Source organism: Phoenix dactylifera, chromosome 18, assembly GCF_009389715.1.
Source record: "Phoenix dactylifera cultivar Barhee BC4 chromosome 18, palm_55x_up_171113_PBpolish2nd_filt_p, whole genome shotgun sequence".
In the NCBI taxonomy this organism is placed as follows: Eukaryota; Viridiplantae; Streptophyta; class Magnoliopsida; order Arecales; family Arecaceae; genus Phoenix; species Phoenix dactylifera.
In genome coordinates, this window is record NC_052409.1 from 2,661,476 (window position 1) to 2,678,855 (window position 17,380).

The window sequence follows — 17,380 nt, forward strand, 5'->3', positions numbered from 1 at the left end:
ATGTTATCATTGGTTCCCTGTAGTAGGTCTTCAAAATGGGAATTTTAGCTCTGGTCCATTTTAATGTTTGCTCAAGGTAGAAGCGATAGAATCATGTTTCTTTTGGATTCACCTTCTCTCAACTAAATGAATGATGGTTCCACCCAAACTTCTTCAATTGTCCATGGTCTAATGGTTCCACCCAAACCTCTTCAGTTGCCCACATATGCGTCAAGCTCAGACGCAAGATGCGGCGGTCTACCCTCTCTTTTTCTCTCTATGAAGCTCAATAAAAATCAACGTATGGGTGAGACTTGAATCTAATTCCCCGTGGCTTTACTAATTCAACTTGGTATCTTTCAATCTACTTATCATTTTATGAACTAAAATATCTCTAATCCATTAGACGACGGGCTCATGCTTTCTTGCATGGATTTTCTTAATATCGCATAAAACATGTGTCATTTTACACCCAATTATCGCAAGTAAAAACATATTCTAGATATATACAAATCATTGCAAATAATAATTAAGCTGATAATTAAATTTTATAAAAGAAAAAAAAAGAGACTTAAAGGCTCTAGCATTCATCCCCTTTATGAGTCTTGATCTATCACTTAGCTCGTATTTTTGTCTCCATAATCTTTGCATCCCATATTTGCTATGTCCTCTATCTCTTTGTTATTGGCTCCATTTATATTCGGCATCAATCTTGCTTAACCTCGGTGGAGGGTTTGGAGGAAGAAGCTAAGGATAAACAGCTCAGCAATCCAGCAAAAAGTAAATAAAATTGTATTTTGATTCAAGCTAACTAGAATTGAAGTAGGGTTAGCATAGAAATAATAATTTAATTTGATCATATTTGAATACCTTGAAAGAAACCTATCAACTCCACTAAACTTGCTAGTGAAATTTCAATTATATGCTTGTAAAATTGCTGGCCTCTTTGCACATATAGCATGGTGCTTTAGAAGTTTAAGTCTGATCACTCTTCAATACCAAGGAGTAAAATCTTCATCCGTTGCCGACTGTCATATAGTTTTCAAATCGACCAACATTTAGCAACCATAATTTTTCTTATTAATTAAACATGTGTTATTGTTGTTATTGTTAGCCTCGTCTTTCTTCCCTAACTCACACACACACAATTTTTTGTTTCAACACCACGGTGCACCACGGTGCAAAGCTTCTATCCATGCATGAAGATACAATAGGATAGAATAGGCAAAGATGCCAATACTTATTGCATATCAAGTAGTATGAATGTGGCCCAACTTCTTTCCAATTAGAATGTACTAAAAAATAGAAGGAAATCAGGTAATATATAATTGCATTATTTTTTTAGAAATGTAGATTGCTCGGGTTAAAATATTGATCAAATCTCAACCAAATCGATAGGCCACCCTCTCTCTCTCTCTCTCTATATATATATATATTCAATAAGAGGGATGGATCATACATAAGGTATGAATATATCTAACAAAATCAAAAAATAAAATATATGAAAAAGGACTGAAACAGCTGATAATTTGATCCACAGAGGGCACCTCATATTCAAATCCTAGCAACAAAACTGACCACATTCTTAGACCAGGATCAGCTAAACTGGACCCAGATGGCACCACGTCCCCCCTTACATCTATCAGGACCACCGAAAGGTACCCAGTACCCACTTGGTGAGCCACAGTAATTCCCATCACCCGCCGCCCATCCGATGCTCCCTTCCCAATAATGCTACGAATCAACCGCCAGAATCAGGAGTTATAGACGCCGACAATTTAGTAACCTTAGCCAATATTAGGGCTAATTTGATGCGCCAGAAACAGCCACGTGGTGACCATCTAGCGGGGACCAAGGTGGTCTGGGCCCCACCTCGTTCCAGGACCGCAAGAGCGAGGGCCAGGCCAGGGGCGAGAAGGAAGCACAGAGGGAAACACGTAAAAGGAAAAAAGAGAGACGGGGTGAATCGGAGACGATCACGCGGATCGATGACGTGGCTGACAAATTCAAATCCCGCCCAAATTCCCAATTTGTTTCGCCCTTCGTCCAATGGGTTTTAATTTCCCCCCACGCCCCCCCAACCTCCGCCCGCGCCCCCCCCCCTCCCTCCCCTTCTTATCCCCCTACTTCGCACGCCCCACGATTTCTCAACTCACCCCGTCTCCACTTACAGCGACCCCTCTGTCTCCTCGCCCTTTCCCTTTCTGCCCTCGCTCGACGAAACCCTAACCCTAAGGTAAACGCCGCCTTTCCGATCGAGTTACGGCGATTTTCGTTGATTTTCAGCGTTTTTTCAGACGATTTCTCACGGATCTGATCGAATTTCATGCAGATTTCGACATGAAAGGAGGGAAGTCGAAGGCCGACACGTCGAAGAAGTCCGATGCCAAGTTCGTTTCTCTCCCCCTTCCATATTGCCTGCTAGGTTTTTCGATCTAGAGTTTGGAGGTCTGAGATGCGTTTTTGTTTAATTTTTGGTGAGTAGGCTCTCGACGAAGAGGAAGGGGGTGGAGAAGGCTACGAAAACGGCGAAGAAGGTGAAGGCCGGCAAGGACCCGAACAAGCCGAAGAGGCCGCCCAGCGCCTTCTTTGTCTTCATGTGAGCTTCGATTTATTGTTTCTCTTTGCCTTTTTTTCCAGGTCTTGATATATTTCTCCAAGGAATTTCTCTTCTGATACTTTCTCTTCTGGTTTTTGACGACAGGGAGGAGTTCAGGAAGCAGTTCAAGGAGAAGAACCCGAATAACAAGCTAGTCTCCGTGGTAAGTATCAAATATGCTGTCTTTATCCTCGTTCTCCATACATCTCTCCGCATCATAACATCAATTTTTGTCTAATTTTGTTCGATTTCGAAATAAAATAGGTCGGCAAAGCCGGAGGTGATAAGTGGAAATCCCTGTCTGAAGCTGTGAGTGTTCTGCCCCAATTCCATCCCGATCGATCTCGCAAAACTAGATTAGTTGTTTTTTTCTGCTAAATTTTCTAATAAAATTTATTTTGTTGGATTTATTTCTAACTCCAGGAGAAGGCTCCCTACGTGGCCAGGGCGAACAAGCTGAAGTCAGAGTACACGAAGAACATTGCCGCGTACAATAACAAAATGGTTGATATATACATCCGCACGATTAATTTATTGCAGTAAAATTCTTGATTTTGTTTGGTTTTCCCTAAAATTAATTTCTTGTTTAATTTGTTTCTTTCTTGTGAAATAGTCCGAGGGACCACACAATAGGGCTGACGAGGAAGAAGAATCCGACAAGTCCAAGTCCGAGGTGAACGATGAGGACGAAGAAGGGAGCGAAGAGGTGGGTTATTTATTTATCTCTTCCGTTGCTAGGTTTCAATCAATTAATCCATGTTTTGATTTTCTTTCCCTCTAACTTATATCCTTTTTTCGGGGCACAGGAAGAGGAGGAAGAGGAGTAGATCAATGGGAGGACGATAGTGGAAGGAGAAGCAAAAGACGGCGTATCAAAAGTTTATCTTCTGTTTACCCCCTTTTCCCATCTTTAGTTTCTCCCTTTTTTAACTCATTAGTAAAAGATCTGGATGTAGAAACTAGAGTTCTACTATTTGAAAAAGATCTAGAAGTAGAAATCAAAATTCGACTCGTTACTTTGGGGAATCATGCCCTTTTGTGAGAGTTGCGGCTGGACGCAGGACGGCTGCGTCTCTGCCGTCCATCACCACCTTGTACTTACTCGTCTAACTGGAGCTGATTTTGATGCACTATTTGGTTCTATGCGCCCCTTTTGATATTTGTGGCTAATTCATATCTGGGTTTAAATTTTGTGTATTGAGTTTTATTTGGATAATCTGCTTTGCTTAGGTGAAAATGGCTTTCTACTTGTTAGTAATTAAGCGACATGGGTGGGAAAATGCCTATAATTCCCTGCTTATTGCATCGATTCTGGTGGTTTATGAGCTCTGCTGTGTTTCCTGTGATCGTTTCAAAGGCAATGTGGTTCTTCTCTTTATCGGAAAGGATGCTGTGAAGTGTTGGTTACTCTTATTTTACAAGCTACATTGTCCTAACCAGTAAAAACAATGTTCTCCTTGGCTTTTAAATGTGGCTTTGCAACTTCAGTGGTTGCTATCTGGCTATTGGTTTGCTAATTTAATGTTGGTGCTTATGGCTATTGGTTGAATTCCCCTAAATTGGTTATGCAACGTGGTATTTTTCTCTTTCCTTGAAGTAAGAAGTGGTTTTCTGAACTTCTATTTGCTGGTTTTGTTTGCTAGCTAAATTTTCCAACTCTTATTTTTATTGGATGCGACCTCTGCAACGGCCTCAACTCACGAGCCGTCAGACTTGCAGATATCTTTTTAAGGAAAAATTCTGATTTGATACTCTTTGTCGCATTGTGTACCTGTTAACTCTATTTCAACGCACATGACGGCGTTGCGTGACTTCCCTCGTTGTACTCGTTTGGTCGTTAAAGGCCATATCGACCCGGCATGGTGGTGAGAAGCCAAGTGTTTGATTTGTTTACGTGGCTTTTCTTCTTTTGCCTGTTTTCCGGATATGTGGAGGGATGGGGAAAAGAGCAATTGGTTGCTCTACACGGGGTTATTGGCTATATTGGAGGGTTTCTTTACCGGACTTGGAGACAAGTGGTTGTTTTGACTCTCGGTATGCCCTAGTTTCTCTTCTGTTTTTTTTGTCAAATCAAGCATTCATTTTAGTGGTAAACATCATTATTTGCTTTCAAGGTGCATGGTAATTCTTCTTGATCACCAGTTTTTGCTCATGGTGGTAAATGAGGGAAGGTGCTCAGGGCTTTGATTGCTTGTGTTTGTGTTTGACAACAGGCTCAAATTCTTTACCTTGTGCATGGGGCCATTGTCTATTCTGTATTCTTTTTAGCTGATTGCCATCTTTATTGTGTTTCCAGGGTTTACATGTTGTCAATGTTTTGTAAGTTGTTTTCTTGCCCCGTGTTGGGTGAATAGGTTTCAGTCTTTGGCTCCTCTGTTAGCATTTCCTTTTTTTTTAGGAGCTGCTTTGGCGTTTCAGTCCTTGAATCTGTCATTTAGATGATAGAAAGGCATTTTTGTCAACTGTTGAATTCTTTTGATTGCTTAGTCATCAGTCTATAGATAGGCAAAGAAAATGCATTAGGAGTTCTAACTTCAGTTAAAGCTGGCAAATATCATGGCTGGAGCACTTGGCTGTAAATCCATAAGTTAATTGAAGAATCTTGGGGACTCAGTTGTATGAGTGCTAAATGGTAATGAAACTCATATCAGGTCCAGCCATGCATATATTACTGTTGATAAGTTTATTCTGTTATAAGTTATAAACCTTGCTTGAAGGATCAATAAGATAAAAAGGTCAGTAGTGATTATTTTTAAATGTAATCGGGAATGAATTAGTTATATAGGATTTTACACTATCAAGCTTTTTATTGAATCACAAAATGGAGGTCACCATACGTAGTTGTGGCACTTTGTTCTTGTATATGGTGGGTGATGATATCTCTAGCGTTATTCTCAACTTATAAAAAACTTGTAATGTGTTGGCAATTTGATCCAGTGTCTTGTAAAACAACCTTTTGAGTTATAAGTAAGATCACCAATGTAGTCTCTGACTCAAATACTGCTCTCTCTTTATGAATTGTGTGATAAGGCATCTAAATATGATTTCACCATGATGTCAATGAACTCAACATCAGTAGTTCCAGGAAAGCTATTCTTAATATGATTTTCTGATACATCTTTTTGAAAATGTTGTGATCATTAGGAAGATTTTTTTTAGATGAATTTTCGGATATTTAAGATTTTTTCTGAAAAACATCTCTGAGGATAAATTAGGCTAACATAAATGTTACACTTTGAACTTAAAATGATTTTGGGGGCTTGAAGTTAAATTTGCAACAGTTTGGTTGAGGATGGTCAGCATGGTAATGAAAGAAACCTTAGTTTTAGTTCTGCTATGCGGACAGGCTCCACAACTTCTTGAGACAGTTTTGGAATTTCTCCAACATGGTGTATTTCTCTTTTAGAATTCTTGGTATATCTTGGAAAGGATCAGATGCCAGCTTTTTTAGAGGATGATGATCAAGGCGTGGGATACAACTTGGGGTGTTTCTGCAGTCAAATTATCATCTCGTCTCGTATAAAGCTTCATATGACAGGGCAGATAGAACTGAACAACTGACAGCAGTCTGTTCACCGTTCTCCTTTATGTTGTGGAATTCTTGATTTTAAGCTTTTTACAGCAAGCACTTGAACATGTGCAGTCTCTCATTAGTGAAGCCTTTTTATCAAATAGGTTGTGGGTTCAGAGAACTATCTGCTATTTGTTAGAAGCGTAATATGGCTTCTTTGTTGATCGGACGACATTGTTGTTACTTGTTAGACTCTCACTGCACTAAACGGTAACGATAGAATTGAAAACCAAAGGTAAAAGTGGATATTCGCTGTGCCCTCAGTGAGCTTGTTCAATCATCCATTTCTATTTTTCCTTATGGTACACCTTCAGGGAGCATTTCTAATCACTCGTTTCAATTTTGACATCATAGTATAGGTTGAGAAATGAAAGAATCCACTCGATCAAACCACTTATTTGTTTATTTTGTTATATTATGTCAGTAATTTGAAACTCTGGAACCCTTGTGTAAAGGACTCCTCACCTAGACAAGTGAACTCCACCATTGCTCAAAGATATAGATGTGTTTTTGTATTGGTCTTTCTGTCTTGCTCTCAAGTTATAAAGACGTAAATATCCAGACCAGGTAATATTACTAATATCTGATATGGAGATTTGCGTTGTTTGGTCAGAAATAAACGAAAAAAAAAAAACCAAATGGTTTGGCTTGCACTACATAGGAATTGCTCCTGCCAGAAGCCATATTACGAAACTTACAAGTAAAAGGATTTAACAAATGTTTATTGAGTGACGAGAGGAATGGAACTTGGAAGCCCATAGTCTTCAACAAAGACCGAGATCTGCTTCCCATGAGGGTCGTGTGGTGTCCTGCTGAGTGCTTCAGCAAGAAGCTTGTGCATTTTTCCTATCAAAAATCTCTACTGTACAGACCCCTAATTGAGGCCTTGCTTATCATCCCAGAAAATGCTATCTATCAAAAATCTCTTTGGGTACGCTATATTGCTTTGTAATATAACCCTTCGGTAGAATGCTTTCTGCCTATCTATTTAATTAGCACGCTGTCTTTTTCGTAAAACTTTGGCAATCAAAAGAGAGTTCTATGCTTATATTCCTGTCTGTTGTTGCCTTTCTTCAATTCATGTACTTCAATGAGCCTGCATCATAATCATTTACGAGGTATTGAAATTTCCTGTTAAAAAGCACTTGCACCTGCTTAGTTATTTAACGAATAATTATCCTGCTGCCTTCCCCCGTTAGGATCAGTTATCAACTCATCCTGACTGCAGGTAATCTTTCTTAAGTTTATATTCATAGTTGGTGTCAAAAAGTCTAACCATAACCATCAAACCTTTTCTGTACTATTTTGGTTGGCTTTGTTAATCCTCATTTGGTAATCATTCCTTTCTCGAGCTACCTTTAATATTAGATTTCTATTAATTTGTGTAATTTTTTTTTGACCTGTGGCATTATTTATCTTTCTTTTTAAACTGGTCAGCTTATTCTTGAACTCAGCTAAAGGCTATCTTACAATTGCATTGGTCTCTCAGCTTGCTCTCGAGCTTGGCCTAGTGCTGAAAAATATCAAGTAGCCATGGTATTTTTGCAGACAAGTTCTGGAAGCTGTTAGGAGTGGTTTCTCTGTATTGATATATTTATAAATCTTGTTGTAGCAGGCGTTTCTTTTCTTATCTTTTCTTTTCCTTTTGTTTTTTTGGATCTATACCCAGAATTTGAACCCTTGGCGAGCTGCTAGCTAAGAAGTCCGAACCAACTGATAGCAGTTGTTGGCAGAGAGTGGCCGTTTCACCCTCTGCGAAGTGCATTAATTGAAACTATACCATTCATGTTACATGATGTATTCACACAAGTTACTATATCTTCTGAAGTTAGAAGCTGGGCTATAGACCTTGCTGAAAGCTTAAGTGATCTCCTACACATTCAGCATTTATGCATAACACCACTGCAAGTCTTGCAAATTTAGTTTCATTGAAAGCAAATCACCTGCACACACGGGTAGCCTTTGCACAATACCTTGTGCATTTTAGTTTATTTGGAATGAATATGAGTGAATATGCACAATGATGATGAAATTGCATCCTCCAAGCCTCAGTTGTCGGTTTTCTTTCCCTCTTCCTTTTATCCGACTCCAATCCCTTCTCTTAAATTCCAACTGCTATATCATGCAGTCTCTCTTCATGTAAATGTGCTGGTGGAATGCTTTGTGAAGTGTACTATAGCCTTAATACACCGGCTATACTGTATGGATATTTCATATTATTTCTGAACTCTGAAAGTGCCTAGACTTTTGACATGCCTAGATACTCTTGGCAAGTTGGCGTCTTGAAAAGGAGTGTCCTAGCATTAGCTAAAGTTGTCTACACTTCGCAAAACTTTCTTGGATATCATAAGCAAGGGATGAACTATTTAGCATTTAACCTAGCCAAGAGTACAACAAATCCACATAACCTTAACTGTTCGGGTGCTTTTACCGAAACGGCACACCTTCGCCCCTCCTCCTAATATGATGACATAAAATTTGAGTTTTTAGCAACAAGGATCATTGATTGATCAACTCAATTTAAATTTCAATACACTGGTTCTGCTATGGTTTATGATCGGTGCTTCAGACCCCGATGAGCCTCGAAGCTGAACCCATGCTATATGGTGTCTTTGGATCACGCTCCTTGCATGGCAGCTGCCGCGTCGGAATCGCGGGGAGTGAAGGGTAGTGTGAGGACGAGGCATGCACGTGGAAAGAGAGTCGATCACGATGGAGCTAGGAGCGAGAGGAAGAATCGTTCCGATGATGGTTCCGTTGTGAAGACAGAAAGCAGAGTACGTTTGGGACTGGGAGCAAACGTCATGCACTTAGCTCCCACGCGAGGACGTGGGGAATGAGTTGAGCGGACGCCAGGCACTCAGCCCCCATGCAAGGACGTAGGGAACGAGTCGATGTAGTGACGGGTCAGCCTTTCACAAGTCACTTTTTACAAGTCAGTTATCAAGGAGTTATGGTGGGAGGATAAATGGGAGGTTGGGTGAGTGAATATGGGAGGGAGATATTTTTTTTGTTCCAATGTACAGTGCTTCACTCTTACCCAAAGAAGAGTTTTAGTCTACCAATTCTTTTCCTTTCTTCCGTTCGACTCCGTCTCTGGTTTGAGACCTAACAATTTATGTCATAAGTTTGTATCATTTGGAAGTGACACACTTTCGAATTTTTGGGGATTGAATTATCCCACAGGAAGATATCTGGTGTGTCTTTGGGAAATGCCGTTGAATGGATGCGAGGACATGTTCTATTCTTTACCTGACAATATTGCATGCCAGTCTCTTATTCAGAGATGTTTTGATTCCTTTCTGTGAATTATTGAGCTCTTTCGCTAATGTATTTCTTAGTTTTCGTCTCGGCACTGTAAACATGTACTAGTTGCAGCTGCAAGTAATATTTCAGATGCAGCAATGTCCACACTTGATACAAGAAATAGAGATGTCATCTGACCTTCTTGTTCGCATTGAGCTGTTTAACATTCTCTCTGAAGGCGTCTTTTCCCTTTGGCTCTATGTTTTCGTGGTTTAAGGGCAACTCCATTGTTCTAATTTATGATGGTTCATGATGTAACTTGTTGCTGCTTGGTAATCACAAGATCTAAATGTTATTGCTCTTTTGTGCACTTGCACCTTTTTTTGTTATTATTATTTTTCTTTTCTCCTTTTCATTTTTTTTTTCTTCCTAGTGTTTACCTATTAACGGTTATCATTGATTCCCCTTTTGTCTCGCTTCCGTAGCATAGTGGTAGTGCGTTCGCTTCGTAAGCGAAAGGTCGCGAGTTCGATCCTCGCCGGGAGCTATTGAGTTTTATTAGCTTGAAAAAGGCAACCCTGATACAGGGGTTAGCTGTATTTTTTTTACCCTGCAATTCGCTAAGTTTTGTTTGTTTATTTAGTTTTGGGTTTTTTTTTAATAAATATCCTTCTAAAAATTCAAACTTATGTAAATATTTTTTAAAATTTATATTTATTCCTGTACTCTTACAAAATACTATTTTTGCATAAATACCCCTAATAAAATAGTTTTTCAATACCATTAATAAAAACTATATTTATTTTAATTAAAAATATAATAGAATTTTGAAATTGCTTTTTTTTTTTTTTGTCTTCCATCTCAATCATCTTATAAATATATTTTTTTGTACATCCACTCATTAAAAATATTTTAGTCATTTTAATTTAAAACTGTTAATTTTTAACGACGTTAGATAGCTTGGTTATATATACAAAAATAAGAATAAAAAATGATAAAATAGTAAAATAAGTGTTTTATGAGGGTATATATAAAAATATCAATTTTGGAAGGGTATTCATGCAAAATTTGATATTTAAGATAATATTTATGAAAAAAAATCTATTATTTTTTTCAATGTTAAGTTAGCTTGGTTTTCCTTCTTTCTTCTCCTTTTTCTTAACTTTTTATTTATTTATTCCCATATCCGTACTTCCACAACCAACCTGAGCCTGGTTAACTCGGTCTACATACACACATGCTCATTCTAAAACCAAGATGAGTTTAAACTGAGTCAACCTTCTCTTAGATTAACGCAACTAGGCTGCTTTATTTGGTAGCCAACATGAGATATGGGTGCCACTTGGTGACTTGGCCCAACACCAGCCTAAACCGACCAACAAGAGGCCCATATTGACCCAACCCAACCAAAAATAAAGGCAGGATCCACCCTCCTACTGGTTGACTACAAAATCTCCAAAGCCAAAAACACAATTTTAATTGGCCCAAAAGCCTAAAATGTAATTTAGGTCTGATTTTGGATTGTCCCGTGCATCGAGAGCTTATTATAGAAGTTTTTGTAATGTGATTGTTGATATTAAGTTGATATTCTTATGTACTATCATTTTCATCGTCATTACGTTGATAGGATTTTAGGAAAATAATAAGAAAGAGATAGAAAATTACTTTATTGTTATTTATTTTGTGGATTGAGTTAAACTAGTTTTACTAGTATTTTCCTTTTAATTTTATAGCTGGTGTATTTCATATATGACATGATTGTATGTTGTTGCATTAGTGGTTAACTTTGTCGTGGCAAGTCCAAATTTCTGCTATGGATGGATGATGATAATTTTGATAATTTCAAAGTCTCCTCTTGTTTTTGGTGGGCATTTAACCTAATCCACACCCTTCCATGAAGGGTGCCTTGTCAACGAGCCAACCTAGCAATGTGGAGCTTTAGCTTAGATTTTAAGCTCACAACTTTAATTAGTAGGATCAGCTGGGAACGGTATGTTTCATTAAACTCGAGCCATATTTTAGCCAATATGTGTGCACCAGAGAGAGAACACATTTCAATCTCCATTGCTTATCCCTTTTTGAGAACTAGGACAGAAAAAGTTGGGACAAATCCTGATCATTTCAACCCTACCACCCACTATCACTTGTCAAGCTAAATCACCAATTTTCAAGCATCGAATCCAACTGTCCTTTAGATATGTAACTAGTTGAACAGTCATAGTTTAGATAAAAAAAAATACTAGGTAGACCAGATTTATCGGGGATCCAAGATAAAGTAAATTTATTTAAAATAATTTTATTTTAGATTTATGGTGGATTTTTTTTTTTTTTTTTTGTGTGTGTGCATCGGCTACTCATACTGTACAACTAGCTGCATCAGAAGCAAAAAGACAACACAAAGCAAATAGAAATGAGGACTGCTGAATCCAGAGAAACTCTCCTGAATGGTGAGTAGCAAACGAGGCGACCCAGTTAACAACTTGGTTCGTCTCTCGAAGAACATGCCTGATCTGAATAGCCCGGCACTCCCATAACATCCGTCGCATATCGCCCAGAAGCAGGTGCTCCACCTCCTTCCGCCCCTTCTCTCGAAGGCGCACGATCAATGAAGCTGAGTCTTCCTCCAAAATAATGCAACCAGCGTGCAGAACATGTCTCGCATAGGAAACTCCTTTTCATACTGCCCTGAGCTCTGTCTCAAAAATCGAAGCTTCGAAGGAACGACACCTCTTCTCTCTTTCGCCGCAAGTAGATTAGCACTATGATCTCTGATAACAAAAGCCGCTCTCACCCAACCACCGCCGGGCAATCACCATGGTGGATCTTTAATAAATTTTTGCTGTTGCACCGCCACCTTGCGTTTAATTTCCACGGTACCCATGTTCGTTGGTAGACCTACCGCTTAAAGGTTCAAATCAAAGGGATCACTTTCAGCAGCGGGACCAGCCGAAAGGGGTGAAGGACTACAGTAATGGCAACAAAGGCTGGTCGGACGCAAATTTCAAAAAGGCGCACCCACCCACAAACACGTAACAAGTCAAGTGACATATGATGCCTTTTCTCTTGCCTCATGACTTAAAGTTCCCTCATCTTCTGGAAGAGAATAAAAGTCCAACGAACATGGTCAAGACTCAAGTCTACTATAGAGAAATCACAAGCATTAAAGACAGAAAAAGGGTGTGGAAATTGTAATCCCTTTCCCAAGCCAAACTAATGGAAACAGACAAATGCGGAAGTAACACCAAACTGCCTAATAAAAAAGAAATAACTACATACAAAAGCCATGCATCCAATATATATATATAATTTTTGCATAAGTCCTCCATTACTATTATATATATATACATATTATAACAAAGTTCTAGCTAAATCTATGAGATATGAGAGATATGATAGTAACTTGAAGAGGTGTAGCAAATATATGTATATATATATATATATCCGATAACTTAAAGAGGTGCAATAAAGATATGAGAGGTATGATAGTAATGTCCAACATGAATCTCAAATTTTGCCATGAATTATTATGTTAGGCTTGATGAAACCGGTAAACTTGAACCAAACCCCTAAAATGGTGCGACTCCAAGAGTTCATGCTTGGGGTCTTGCAGGGAATTCCTTGGGTGATACTTGGCCCTGAAAGCATGCTTGGGTTATATGGTGGGGTCTCAGGTTCCAAATTTTAAATGGAATCAGACCAAACTATGTTGGATTTGTGTGAGTAAAATATGATATCATATCCAGGTTTGTTGAATCCTTGAATGCATGCATGTCTGCCATCCAATGGCATTTTTACCAACCGAATCTAATGATGATAGGATAAGTCATTATTAAATCAGGCAGTGGCCCTCCTTTATTGCTCCCCAAAATCCCATCCTTCTATTTGAAAATTGAGTAAATTATATGATGAAGTAATTTATTTGTACATGGATTAAGTTGGCTAAATAGATTTGGAAGACAAAAAAAAAAAAATTTGTACCAATCTTTTATAAATATTTTTGTAGAAATAATTTAACTCGAGTGGTTTCATGAGTTTTTGGCTAACAAGAAATAAAGTAACTGGATTAAATAACTTCTGTTCTCTCTAATTCGGCTCTCAAACGTAGTTTATAGAGTTTTGAACAACGTGGGCTACTGGAAGCCAACGGACTTGTGAAATTTATTCAATTAATTGATAAGAAACCATGGCCGGACTTGTGAAAAGACCTTTGCTGACATTTGAGTGCACATAGTAGTAGAAAAGGATGCTAATTTGTGGAAAAACCTTGACCTTTCGTGGAAGGGACAGATGCATCCATGAATATATTCAATACAACGTCCTCTAAGCATTAAATTATCTCCGTACACTCAATTATGTGATTAGAACATAAAGAATTATTAGTGTTAATCCAATGAAAAGTGAAAATAGTGCTAGTGGCAAAGCATGCATAATATAATTTAAATGGTAAGTGGAATCTTTGAAACTTCTCTCCCCATAAGTGTAGTTCTCCGTTATTTTCTTCTTTGACTATTAAATTATAAGGCATGGCTGACAAAGCTTCTGCTTATCCTGATGAAAAAAAGGACAAGGGTAAAAAAGAGAGCAAAAGTTGTGAATCCAGCATATAAGACTTCCCAGTTTTTTAGTTTAGGTTCTCCGAGTTTACTCCTTCTGCTACTCAAATTCTTGGCACCAACACAAGCACTTAAGGAGTATTGTGTTGATGATACCTTGTTATAAAGACAAGTTAGCACAATTCATGAGATTGATGCAAACTAGAGGGTTGATAGTTTTTGGAGTGAATTATCTATCTTGTCCCTCTTACAAAAGTTGTGAGTGAATTATCTATCTTGTCCCTCTTACAAAAAAAGACAAGGGTAAAAAAAAAGAAGCAGCAAAAGTTATGAATCTAGCTTATAAGGCTTCCTAGATTCTCAGTTTTGGTTTTCCCAGTTTACCACTTTTGCTACTAAAATTCTTGGCACCAATACAAGCACTTAAGGAGTATTGTATTGATGATACCTTGTAATAAAGACAAGATTAGCACAATTCATGAGATTGATGCAAACTAGATGGTTGATAGTTTTTAGAGTGAATTATCTATCTTGTCTCTCTTACAAAAATGCCACACAGAGTGGGGATATGATTCAAACATCTTTTTAGTGCAAAAAAAAAAAAATCTAAGTGCAATATGATGATCATCCTGGTATTGCTTATGTACGGTCGACATGATTCAACAAGGTGTATCTAAGATAATATACATTGGACCACTAATAGCTTGGCAATGACTCTAGAACTAGGAGTTTTGATTCCTTGAGAGTGAGAACGCATTCTTATTCCACCTGATACAAGTGCAAACAGCCGATCAAGTCACAAATGACTACATCTACTCACACATATTCAAAAGGGTTTTGATAGCTTACTCTACCCTTCTAGAATGCTTATGCTTGGTATTTTGTTAAGGAGCATTACTTCTATAGTTCTGGCACTATTGGACTGATGGTATGAAGACCTCTCCAAAACTTTTTCCAATTACTATGTGTGGCAAGTACTTGGTGTGGAGCGGGTCTGCCTTGAGGGAGATTCATCTATGGTTGTCGACTGGCTCCGAGGGACGGATCAGTTTGGGGATGGTCATCCCCTTATTCGGGAGGCCCGTAGGATGGTGCGGTTGATGGGCGATGTTCAGATAGGACATGTGTTCAGGGAGGCGAACAGGGCTGCAGACTGGGTCGCCTCTTATGTTGCCCGGCATTCCAGAGATTTTACTTGGACGTCTGACTATGACGTTCATCCTTATTTGCATCTTTTATTTTTCCGCGATTTAGCAGGTTGTACTCACGTTAGAGTTATATGAAATGAGTAGCCGCTTTTACCTAAAAAAAAAAAAAAACTTTTTCCAATCCACACTTTATTGACCCTATGGTTCACATGTTCTTACCAAAAAATATGGTTCTCATTTAATAGTTATGATCGAAAAAAGTGCTTCTAGTTACGTAGTAAGATTTCCCATTCTAGATTTGTAGCCCATGCTTACTATAGTCTAACACAATTTGGCCCCTGTGCAGTGGCCTACACCTATTTTGGCTAGAATGTTTCCAAATTGACTAGTTCATACAAGGTATTTGCAAAACTAGATAAAATTCATTTAGCACCTGCAATTTGACCATGTATTAGAAGAAAAACTAGAAAATTTCATTCAAATCGGTTGAAATCTTGTAAGGAAATAAAGTTCTATTGTCAGCCATAACCGAACATCAACAATAAAAAATATGTATGAAACAATACATTACACAATAAATTATCTTGATTAACTTCACTAACAAATGACCAACTTGCATCAAAATTAATGTTTCGTGCATATAACAACTGTTTTAATGTCACTGCTAGCGTTAGCTTACCTTTGTAAATATTGTAAACTTGCAAAATTTTATTTACAATATTCATGATCCCTTGTGCAACATCACATTACATCAGTAGAGCCATCTACAATTTTTTAATAAACAATATAATATTAATTATTATTTATAAATTTAGAGTGTAACAGATGTTGCATACCTACGTGGCGGACTATACAAGCATGCAAAACTATGGATCATATCAAAGCAATAATGATTCTTGAAAATTGATTTGATCAAGATCTTATGCAAATAATTTTTACATCGATTGTTCAGAAGTAACATAAGTCAACCTATTCTAACCATTCATTCAAATTAAATAAAATATTCTAACTAGTCTAAATAGTCTAACTAGAACTCCAACTACTGAGAATATCTTCAGACGATCGAGTGTACTTTCTATATTCCGAGCAATCATGCATTCGGATCTGAAAAATAGAGAAAAAAATAATGAGTTACACTAGCCTAGTAAGTAGCATAATATCCTAAAGTGGGGTCTAAGTATGCCAAATAATTAATTGGAGAGAAAGATATTGACCAAGAATAAATCAATTCTCGAATAATACACAAATTTCTTTTGAAGTTTACTATTATTTTCATAAATTGATACTAGAAATCTAATATTAGGCTATAGCCACGTAACCCAGTGATATGAGTTAGAATGCACAAAATGCCAAATACCACTATTCTAATTACCAGTGGATCGGTATCCAAATATCACTATTTTAATTATCGGTGGTTCGATATCAAAACCAGTTTCTTAGGTTACAAGTCGACAAGGCCAACAAATAATTTCCATTGGCAGAGCCAGATCATAGCCATACTGAGGGTACATATATATAAAACAAATTTTATAATTTGCCCAATCATATTTTTTAAATTTTATAACATAACACATGATATATTTAAAACAAAAAGACTTGCTATTGCAGTAATAACATATCAGGCCCATTTGAACAAGTGTAAAAAAAATATCATATTTAATAAATTAATTATTATTCTATCAAAATTTGAAAAACATACTTTGAAGCATTAGGTTACTTACTTCTTCTCGCTTTAAAATCCTACTTCAGGTAGGTGGGTCAGATTCACCTATTTTAATATCATTAAATTTCATCGTCATCTTAGAATTTAAGCGAAGTCAAAAATTAAAATACTATTTGGGATACAGCCTCATGCTCTTAAGTTAGATTGGTCAAGTGGCAGTGTCCGGCTGCTTGGGTAGTCCGAGCAAGGAGAACTCAATTGGTCAGATTCATACATAATTTAGGTGACTCAAATGAATATCAATAGTGGCCAAATTTTAAAAAGATCTAGCTGGGGCTGGGATAATGGACCGATCTACCGTCCAGGTAACGGGGTAGTTTAGGGCCTCCACATTGGGTTAATTTGGATCCGAGCAATAAAAAAGCAAGGCTTACACTAGGATTCTTAAGCTTGTCTAGAGAGAGAAAGAGGGAGAATCTCAGTTCCGATTCAATCAGGAGTCTGCATTTGGTTGTTAATGGTATGGGTCAACCTGGATCAATCATCATGTCTGGCCTATGAGTCAAGAGAGAGAAAAGAGAATTTGAGAACTAATCCATAGCTAAATAAATAAATAAATGA

At 37.7% G+C, this 17,380-nt stretch overlaps 1 protein-coding gene and 1 non-coding gene across 2 annotated transcripts; both read left to right on the top strand.

Moving 5' to 3' along the window:
- Positions 1-2,065: 2,065 nt before the first annotated feature.
- On the top strand, positions 2,066-3,772 carry LOC103723255 (DNA-binding protein MNB1B-like). Its single transcript, XM_008814125.3, has 8 exons — positions 2,066-2,215; positions 2,312-2,369; positions 2,465-2,578; positions 2,684-2,741; positions 2,843-2,887; positions 3,002-3,082; positions 3,192-3,284; positions 3,385-3,772. Exons 2-8 carry the CDS (start codon positions 2,320-2,322, stop codon positions 3,403-3,405), a joined length of 462 nt encoding a protein of 153 aa, XP_008812347.2. The 5' UTR covers positions 2,066-2,215; positions 2,312-2,319; the 3' UTR covers positions 3,406-3,772.
- Positions 3,773-9,870: 6,098 nt separating this feature from the next.
- Positions 9,871-9,942, top strand: TRNAT-CGU. Its single transcript has one exon. It is a non-coding gene; the product is annotated as a tRNA-Thr (tRNA).
- The last annotated feature ends 7,438 nt before the right edge of the window (positions 9,943-17,380 follow it).

What these genes read in the sequence shown, in the direction of transcription:
- LOC103723255 (XM_008814125.3), top strand. Translation starts at nt 2,320, where the DNA reads ATGAAAGGAGGGAAGTCGAAGGCCGACACGTCGAAGAAGTCCGATGCC. An exon ending in TCGAAGAAGTCCGATGCCAA is followed by an intron (nt 2,370 to 2,464) that starts GTTCGTTTCTCT and finishes TTTGGTGAGTAG; the next exon opens with GCTCTCGACGAAGAGGAAGG. An exon ending in AGCGCCTTCTTTGTCTTCAT is followed by an intron (nt 2,579 to 2,683) that starts GTGAGCTTCGAT and finishes TTTTGACGACAG; the next exon opens with GGAGGAGTTCAGGAAGCAGT.